The sequence below is a fragment of the Carlito syrichta genome, unplaced genomic scaffold (assembly GCF_000164805.1).
Source record: "Carlito syrichta isolate Samal-C Ts95f unplaced genomic scaffold, Tarsius_syrichta-2.0.1 Scaffold301860, whole genome shotgun sequence".
In the NCBI taxonomy this organism is placed as follows: domain Eukaryota; kingdom Metazoa; phylum Chordata; class Mammalia; order Primates; family Tarsiidae; genus Carlito; species Carlito syrichta.
In genome coordinates, this window is record NW_007245956.1 from 72,508 (window position 1) to 83,031 (window position 10,524).

At 38.5% G+C, this 10,524-nt stretch overlaps 1 protein-coding gene across 1 annotated transcript in view; it reads right to left on the minus strand.

Moving 5' to 3' along the window:
* Nucleotides 1-10,524, minus strand: part of ADAMTSL3 (ADAMTS like 3) — a gene marked incomplete at its 5' end in the record, with an annotated part of 132,124 nt that overhangs the window by 68,262 nt on the left and 53,338 nt on the right. The window contains one exon of the mRNA XM_008055474.2: nucleotides 1,963-2,116. Coding sequence (XP_008053665.2) covers nucleotides 1,963-2,116 — 154 coding nt within the window. The remainder of the gene's footprint in view (nucleotides 1-1,962; nucleotides 2,117-10,524) is intronic.

Sequence of the window (10,524 nt, forward strand, 5' to 3'; positions counted from 1 at the left end):
AGAATGGGAGAATGCCCAAGCTCATCACTTGCCCTGCAATATAGTGTTGGGGAGAAGACAATGCTACATTGAGGTGTGGAAGGGGAAGCCAGATTTCAGCAAGCAAGAGCCATTGATCAAAGGAGATGGCATGAGGCCAGGCTACAGTTAAAGTAAGGGCTCAGCTCAGGGCAACTTGGCTGTGCTGGGAGCAGGCATTCCTGTCTCTTGTCTGCATCCATGACCTACATGTTTGGCAGGCCAGGGAGTGAAGTGGGGTAAAGAAGAAATATTACTGTCATTTTTCTTGAGTTTTTTTTTCTCCCTAAAACTTGTAATTTTTTCCTGCATGCCATAATAATTTATAATTTCATCTGTACCACATTGCATGCCCTAATAACCACGATGTATTCCCACATGTTATTCTGTTATTATTTTAGAGGAAGCTGCCAGTATCACTTTAATTTCACTCTCCTCTAAGGCGGCTTTTACAGTCTAGCCACATTGCTATGCAACCATCCGTAATTAATAAAAATCAGATAAAAAGGCAGTTCGACAGAGCATGGTAGTGCGCCATATGCTACGGACATTCCTGAATTCCAGGAGACTTTACAACTTGGGATCTCAAGTTTTTGGAATCTCAAGATTTTTGTAAATGTGTTCTCAAAGAACTTCCAGGAAAAAAATGTCAATGTTCTCCATGAATCAGCACAGAGGTGGCTAAGAGCATGGGCTAAGGGATTAGACAAACTTGTGGTCAAACAGGACAAGAGGGCCAACTGGCAGCCATGGAACCCTGAGCAAGACTCAGACCTTCTATAAGTCTTGGATTCCTCATCTCTAAATGGGGATAAGATCTGTCTCACAATGTTGTTGGGAGTGACCAAATGACATAATGCATGCAAGGAACTCTACAAAATGCTCAATAAATATTACTCCTTTGTTAAAAAAAAAAAACTTAATATTTTTCTTATTCTGCTTTGTGAGTTTCTCCAGGAAACTTATTGGTTAACTGAAGTCACACACACAAATATGTGTGCGTGTGTGTGTGTGTGTGTGTGTGTATACATATGTATGCACATATATGTATATATATTTTTCCCCATGAAGCATTAAAATAAGAATAGTTCATTTCTGATTATTTTCTCTTACCATAAGCTCAGGAGAGTGCCTGAGGTAATAAATATTATTTTACAGGTGAATAACTAAAGATAGTGATAAAGCAGAGCAGGAAATGGACCAAGAAGCTGCCACTACCAGTATGCCTGTCCCTTACCTACCAACCCTACTTCCCCATCGCCACTCTGCTGTCTGACTTTCAGTTGCTGTCACAGCAGCCCTCAACTCATTTGTTGTGATCCCCTTACATGAATCATACATATGCATGTGTAAATATACATTCTGTCAAGTGCACCGAAGATACAGATGAATGCCACATGCACATTAGCTTTGGATATAATGAAGTCATCTATTAACTCTTTACAGTAAGCTTATTATTCATAACTAGTTGAAGAGGTGTCCAAGCCACCATTTTTTAAAACCAAAAGTACCTCATGTTTTTATCCTCTCTGGCTTTAGATTACAGATTTGTAAAAAGCGTGAATATTTAAAAATAATTGGCTATTTTGAAATACATTACTAGCAAAGCAAACCAGGAAGTATTTCAGCCTAACTTATGCAAGGAACACTCATGAATTCTAAGTGGAAGAAATCATGGTAAAGTGGAGGAGATATGCATAAATCCAAGTGAGGAAGTCTAAAAGATGCATTTGTTAAGTGGGTGGACAATTGCTAAGGCAGACTTTTCTGAGAACTGTGTTTTGGTCTTCCCCATTCTACTGACTGCTGCTTAAAACAACAAAGTTCTGCTTCATTTGCTTTACCCACAGATTAGACATAGGTTGACATATGTAAAATGAAGACATTGGGACAAAATACACAGAATCAGCATATCTCAGTGAAGTGTGGACACTAGATACTTACTACTGCACGCAGGCATCTGGCAAGATCTTACAAGAGGGAGCGCTGGTAGATCCCTGCACATCATCTCGCTGAGGGGAATGCGCCGGCCTTTGGCTGTTAGCCTCTGACACACCTGCTTTCTTTTCTGGATTCCAACACCACAACTAACAGAACACTGAAATGAGAATTGTGCAACAGAGTCAAATGGAGCGTGAGCAGGCAAAGCCGGCCAACAACAGCAGAGTCTTAAACGGTGAAACCAGAGGGAATTTTAAAATATGGATGTGCCAATAAGAAAACCATTTCCTAGGCTTAAACATCTTTTATGTTATGGAGAGTTCTTCTTACTCTCCTCCCCTTCCCTCTCCTCTCTTCCTTTTTCACTTTCTCCTTTAGTCTTGTTCTCCCTTCCTCCCTCTCTCCTTCCCTCCCTCTTTGTTTCTTTCAAGTAAGTAATTAATTTCCAGTCATTTGTTGTCGTGGAATTTGGTTTTTGACGTTATAATTACTATCTCATTTATATTTTAGCTATTTATTTATAGAGTAAAATGATTTTGATTTAAAAATACCCATTACCAAGAATCAAAAAATAGAAATGTATAAAAAGGAAAGATTTGTTTTTAAAAAAAACCCAAACTGCTATATATAAAATAACATTAACACTTGATAAACACGGTGTGTACATGCAATTTCAATTTTAGAATTTAATGCAATTTCATTAGGTCTATTAGGAAAAAAAGTAAAATTAAAGGAGTTGCTGAATGCTTGCTCTTTTTTCACCTTGATTAGTTCCCAAAAGAACACTCTAAAGTTAAGAAAGAAGGTTAAAAAAACCAACAAGAGATTTGGATAGTTACTTTTAATGCCATATTTTGACTTAAGAGAGTATTTCTTGACTTGCTGCCATGAAGAATAAGGAGATAAGCACACATATATCTCTTCCACCTCTCCAAACTGCCGATTAATTTTCATTACAGTATTTAGATAAGGTCAAGATTTCTGATATTTATGTTCTGTTCTGGAATGTAATTGCTGGTTGATTAGTCTTAATTCTACATTTAAGTGAATTCATTACTTTTTTTTTTAAACCAGGGTCTATGCCTTCCTGGATTCTCTATTTGGAGTCATCTTTGTGTCTCATCTTGGTCCTATCGGTTTTTAAAGAGGAGCTAATCAGAATGGTGTTCTTGGACTGCCTCTCTGTTGCTTTTCGACATAAAGGGCAACTGGGATGAAGACAAAATCCTTGAGTCCTACTTTGTTTCCCTTAGAATTGTGTAGATCTGCTCCATTGTCTTCTTGCACTGCTCCTGTGAAGATGGGGATTTTTGCTGTTTGCCTTTCTGTTCAGAGACCTGTGGGGTCCTTTATCCATAAGGCTCAGCACCTTTTGCCGGCTGTCTTCATGGGTCATATTTTCTTGGCACATAGTGTGCCATTCTAACTTGCAGATAAAAGCTTTTATTAAAGGAAATAAATTCTCATTTTGTCTCTGAATATTTTTTTTGCTCCACTTGCTTTGTTCTCAACAAATACCCATTATGCTTATGTCTGATCACCCTCCAAATCCATTGTTACCTTTAAAAACCAATTTCACAACTTTGCTCTTTTTCTTTTTCTTTTTTGAGTTGGAGTCTCACTCTGTCGCCCAGACTGGAGTGCAGTGGCCGCTCCCGGCCACCGCAGCCTCGACCTGCTGGGCTCCAACGATCCTTCCACCTCAGCCTTTCAAGTAGCCGGAATTACAGGCATGCGCTACCACACCTGGCTGATTTTTTGATTTATTGTAGAGATGAGGTCTCGCTGCCCAGGCGGGTCTCGAACCCGCGGGCTCAGGCAATCCCCTCACTCAGCCTCCCAAAGGCGCAGGATTACAGGCTGAGCCACTGAGCCCGGCTGCTCTTTTTCATATCATTTTATATGATTTATTCCAGCCTGTATGCCATAGCTTTCTGCTTTCAGTCATTTTATTTTTCTTAGCTGTCACATATAATGTAACTTTTGTGTCTGCTGTTCTTTTATTTTTCTCTTCCATTTTTTGCCCTGACTATTCCAGTTGCCATTTCATCTCCTTCTGTTGTCTTATAATCTCTCTCTCTTTTAGCTCAAACCTCACTTTCAAGCCACTTTTCCCCTAGACATCATGATTATAGCTTTCTAGGGAATATGGAGCCTATTTGTTGAAACTTTTCTCTGGGGACTATCTTTGTTATGTTATCTGTGTGACCCCTGCTTTATACTCCATTCCCCGTACCCTGATTTCCTCCCTCCTTTTGATTTTTTCCCAGTTTTGATGCACAGATTTTATGTGGGAGCTCTGAATACCGTTGGCTGTTTGTGAATAACCTAAGTAGGGGAAATGAGCTAGGGGAGTTTGCATCAGTCTGTTGTCTTCAACATTCTGTCACCAAATCTCTTACTTCCTTTACCCACATCTCTCTTCAGACTTTGGCATCTGAATAGTTGATGTGACTAAGAAAAGAGCCTCTGAAATAACTGGCTCACTGTGTAATAATCCATCAATGGCTGCCTTCTCTTCCTTTACACCACTTCATCTCTGGCTGCCTTCCTTGGCAAGGAGGCATAAAAATATGGTTTCTTCTTCACCTCTTGTCTCCTGCCATGGTTCTGTAGGGACATCTTTGTTTTGTTTAGGGGCAGCGCATGGTCCTTGATCTAGTCTCTGTAACCAAAAAACTACTGAACAGACCTTTCAGGACTGCCACACTTACTTCTAGGGAAATCTATATCCCGCTCAGCGGCTGAGGAAATATTTGTCAGCTTTCAGCCTTCCCTCCCTTTCTGGTCCAGATTTTATGGTCTTTGGCAGGTGTGTTTCATAATTTATAGTTTGGGATTGTGGCCATTTCATTGTTCATTGAAGACAGAGTGTTCCCTCTCTTTCATTCTCTTTGTGGGTTTTTTGCTGGGTTTCAAAGGAGGAAAATGGAATTTTAAAAAATACCTTTAGTGTCATCTCTCAGCAGAAAGCCCTAATTATTATTATTTTTCAGTATGGAGGAAAGTTTTCTGTAGGATTTTGAACAAATAATTTTAAATTACCATTTTCCAAACTATTGCTTATTTTTTAACATGTCAAATCATCATCTAAGAGTTTCTCACGTAATAAAAATCCATGTCAACGTTTTACTAAACTACCATGTGAGTCATTTTTGTTCATATAACAGAGTAGTTAATAACTGTCAATCATGTAAGACGTTTCGAATGATACTTATTTGACTTTTTCTTCCCATTATGAATGGTAGCATTGCTTATAAACCCCTTTTCTGGAGGGACTGCTGTGACTCTGTGTTTGCCATGTTAAAGTAAGCATGCCATTAGAGAATGTTTACAACTCACAGAGAGGAGAGATATCATAATTAGTGCCATTAATTATTCACAAAGTAGCAACTTTTGGCCAAAGCTCCTCTGTTTCTTCAACAGACATCTGATAGATTCCTCAGGAAGCACTTATAAGAACAATATACTCTGAGATCTTACATCTTCAAAACTATTTTGTCTGTGGCCTTTAAACTTAAAGGTCAGTTTGGCAGGATATAAAATCTTTGGTTCCCATTTTGTTTTCTTCAGTATCTTAAATACATTGCTCTATTATTTTCTAGTATGAAGTAGTATTGCCAAGAAATCTGATGCCAGTTTGATTTTCTTGTCCTAATAAATGACCTGATCCTTTTGCCTAGATGCGCAAATACATTTTTCTTTACCTTGGTAGACTATGAATTCATATTGATTATTCTGGGTCAGTTTTCCCAGGTTTATGGAGTGCCCTTTCAATATGGAAATTTGAGAATTTGAGTCATGTATTTATAGTTGTGTTCTGTTATAATGTTTTGGTGGTTTTCTTTTCCTAAGACTCTGTATGGTTGGATTTGGGATTTTTTTCTTCTCTCTCCCCCCCCCCCCCCCCCCCCAGTCCCCTTCCTGACCTCCTTCTTTCTTTCGTTCTTTATTTTTTGAGCCTGAGCAACACTCAGAGTGTTGCTCAGGCTGGAGTGCAGTGCTACAATCCCAGCTCACTATAACCTTGACTTCCTGGACTCAAGTGACTCCTCTGCCTCAGCCTCCTAAGTAGCTAGGACAACAGGCACTTGCTACTATGCTCAGCTAATGTATTGATATTTTTGTAGAGATGGAGTCTTACTATGTTGCCCACCCTGGTCTTGAACTCCTGAGATCAAGTAATCCTCTTGCCTTGACCTCCCAAAGTCCTAGGATTACAGTTGTGAACCACTGTACCTGGCTTGTTTGCGTTTACAGCTATCATTTTCACCAAATCTTTTTTATTTCTCTTTCATTCTTTTCTTTTTCCTCTTTTATACCCCTCATTACATTCTATGGGTTATTATTAAGTTCCTTCTAGTTTAGTCTACATTCTGAAAAATTTACCTTTAGTTTTCTAATTCTTCCCTGAACCTTGTCAGCTATCTTTTCACATCTTCCTGTTACTAAGTCATCACATTTCTTTTTTTTTTAAGAGGCAAAGAAAGAAAAGTTTATTTAAAAGTAAATTAGAGAGTGAAGTAGAAGGGAGAGAGAAGATTCACCTCCCCAAGGCAGGGGAGGGGGTTACATTTCTTGAATTTTCTATTTCTGACTTTTTTTTTTTTACAGTTTTCTTAGTTTCTTTTAGTTCATTTTGTAATACTATTAAGCTATATTTTCATCTGCTTCAAGGCCAAATTTTCATTATGTTGGTATGTTATTGGTACTTTTATCTTACCATATCTTTGTAGGGGTTTGCTGATGCTCCTTTTAAAATGAAATCGATTGTTTTCTCTACTTCTATGAAAGGGGAGTATAAGAGAATGAGAGTGTTTCAGGGTGGTTATCTTATCTTCACTGTTAGGAGCTCCCTCCTCTAGTGTTGAAAAGAAATATGATATTCAACAACTTGGCCACAGTTCTTAGCTTTGTTATCTCCAGGGCCTGCTGCTACTTTCTACAATCTGAACATTCTCTTTCCTCTTCCCATTGTGTTCCCTCTCAGCTTGGATCATAATTCTGACTACTTTTCCTGGGTACTTCTGAAGTCCAGTGCTGTCTGGTCTTATTAAGGTCCTTTTATGGGTCTGCATGACCTTTCTTGTATCTAATCACACTCTGGAACCTGGAGTCTTCTCTCAGTTTAACCGATTGGTCTCAGATCTACTTACTGAGAGTTCTGTCAGAGTACGATTATGTTCTTGTTATGGCATTGATTGTTTATTTCTGTGTTCCATGACTCTTGGCCCTGTCTCTTCTCTCTTTTTAAAAATCTCTGCCTAGTCGCTCAACTGCAATTTCTGCACAGTGTCTGTTGTTATGTGTGGTATGACCTCACGCACTCATATCACTTTTGTTAAAATTATCTGTATTTTTTTTCTTTCCTTCGACAATCCTAATTGCTGTTTTTTTAGGGTCTTTTGGTGTTTTTTTTTGATGAGGGATTTGGGAATATTAAGCAACTATGCTGCCATCATGATTTTGCTTCACTGGATACCTCCAAATAATTCTTAAAGGTACTACTGTCAATAATATACATTTAGATATCATGGTAGTCATTTACCCGGCTCCAACTACCACTTAGGTGTTGACGATTCCCACAATTATCATTTTAATGCAGATCTCTTCTGAGCTATAATTCTTTATGATATCTTTATAGACTCTCAAAGTACATGTATTCCGAAAATAAGCCCATTTTCTCTCCCTTTCATATCACTTTCTGAATATGTTTCTCCTTATCTAATCAATTTTTAAAATTAATGTTATCTCATCCATTAGCTTCTCAGGACAGAAATCTGGAACACTCTTCTTCACTCATTGCCTACCAACTCAATCACCAAATATGTCAGTTATATTTACTAAATATCTTTCAAATCTACTTACTATTTTCTATAACAACTGCTTCATTATCTCTTATTGATTTTATTCCAATCACAATCTCACAAGATCTCTCAAGCTTCAGTTCCTTCTTCTTCTAATACATTATCCACATACAGCAAAAATAATATGTCTAAAACCTAGCATTTTACTTCCCTGTTCAAACATCTTCCAATAACTTCTCAATGACTGTGTGGAGAAAACCAAATACCCAAAGTCCTTCACAATCCAGTTGCAATCTCTCCTTTCCATCTCACCTTCCTCCACTTCCTCAATGCATCCTGTTCTCAAGCCATGTAAGATTGATACACTCTGACAATTCCGTGCCTTTGTATACACTCTTGTAACTGCCTAGAACACCCTCTGTATCATATCCACACAGTTTCACACAGTTTGCCCTCATTTCTGAAGACCCAACTCTAAAGTAGCATCTTCTACAGCACTTCCTAAGACCCACGCAAACTTGGATTTTTTTTCCCCTCTCAATTTTCACATAGTTGTGTACATAGAGCACCTTTATTGGGCTTTTTTTTTTTTTTACATGATTGTAAACATTATTTCATTTGTCTGACTCATTAAACTGTGAGCTCACTGAAGACTATATTCTCAGTTGTCTCTGATTCCTGGTGCCTGGGGTAATCAACATAGCAATGCTCAGTAAATGTTGACTAAATGACTATGAGCTTGCAGGGCAATGGAAATAGGCATACTCAGAGTAGAAGAAGCTTTTATAAGTCTTCTTATTTCAGTCAACAAATGTTTACCAAGCACCAAGTAGGGTACAAACATGCAGAAATGGCTCTTCCCCTCTGGCAGTTACAATTTAGTCAGGAAAATAAAGTGTATTTAGGTTGTATGTGTATATACGTGTGTGTGATTTAAAATAAGTGGAACAGATAGACCTGCATGAACTTGAATGTACTGTACATGTTTTTTTTAAAATTTTTTTATTATGGGATGTGGGATGATGTACAAGTAAGGATTAACTACGTAAGTAGGCTGTGTGCAGGTAAAGGTTGGGCTTCTAACTGGCCCTCACTCCTCCTGGTAACAGACCAGGTACCTTGTGTGTTGTCACGTGCTCCCCCTGCCCCTCCCCACCCTCTCCCCCCACCCCAGACTGGACATATTCTGAATGGGCCAAGTATAAGAGTAAACTGTCAGATTTCAAGTAAAAGAGTAGTTATCTATACAGTAATTAGTAATAAGAAACTAATAATACCATATAATTAAAAAAAAGTAAAAGGAAGGTTTTAAAATAAATCTTGAGGGCTAGACAAGTCTTTTATTCACAGAAGAAATACCCAAACAAAGAGTAAATGTATTTGGACCAAAGACCTCCCGTCAAGACCAAACTAACTATGCATGATAATCATACATAGAATAATCTTCACCCAAAGATCTCCTGGTCCCATCAAACACCAATTATGAAGATAAAGATAAATAATAATATCTTAAAGAAGTCCAACTATGCTTCTTAGACTCTGTAAAGAAGAGTCCAGAGATTGAAAGTTCTTGAGGGCATTTCCATCCTAAACTCCATCAATAAGCTGAAGCTGTTTCATCATTAAGATAGTGTGAGTGTGTCTGTATGAATAGCCCTTTCATGCACTTGTGTGCTGGTAAATGTCTCATAACAGGTTCTTGGGGGAAAGATCCCTGATTGTTTTGCCAGTTTCTGTAATATAAATACTCCCATCATGGCTTATTTTAAGTTATCAACCCAATGTCATTGAACACAAGCTGGGCAAGATCATAACAGGTTCTCGCAAGACAATGCGAGCTGGGTCCAACACACTAATGTCTTTATGAGTCATAATTAGTAACTCTAAGGAAAGTTGGAATGCCATATTTAAAATCCATGTGTCCTAGACATATCTCGAGCTGTTCTTTATAAAATTTCTCACATAAAGAGACCTTTTTCTTTTCACTTAGCATATGGACATCTATGTCAAGAACTAAAGAATTGGCAGGTATAGGTAACTGACTACAGGAGATGAAGAAGTCAGAGATGATCACAAGTATTGGAAAGATGGTGGTGCACTGACAGATACCAGAAATGGAGTTGGGGAGAGTTGGTTGGGACAGAGTGAAGAGATTGTCCCTCTGCTTTCCCATGGTGAGGAAATATCCTCTATAGTGAGCTGGGAATGTGGTATTGGACAGAAGATTAGAGACTTCCTGGAGATGGAGAATCACCTGCAGAAGTTAGAGAAGAGGTCAGGACACAGAATCAACTACAGGGGGGAAATGTAGCAATGGAAATGAAAGGATCAAATATTGGGCTTTTTTATGAATTGGAAGAAGAGAATCCAACAGAAAAGACACAGATAAGTAAGAAAAATTAAAACATTAAGAAACATTATGAAGGAAAAAGATGAAAATAGACAAAATGGTCAAATGCTCCATCAAAGTATAGAAAATAAAGAACAAGGGAAGGCTACACTACTGAATTTCAGACTAGGGGTGGGGACACAAAATAAGCTGTTAAGGATATGTGAATCACCAAAATCTACCATTGGGAAGATTACCTTACGTCAGTCAGTGCTCTTCTCTTATAACTTGAAAAGTTGTATAAGAACTGAAGGCTTGGCTGGGCTTGGTGGCTCAGCCTGGAATCCCAGTACTTTGGGAGGTCGAGGCGAGTGGATTGCCTGAGCCGGTGGGTTCGAGACCCACCCAGGCAACTTGGCGAGACCTCGT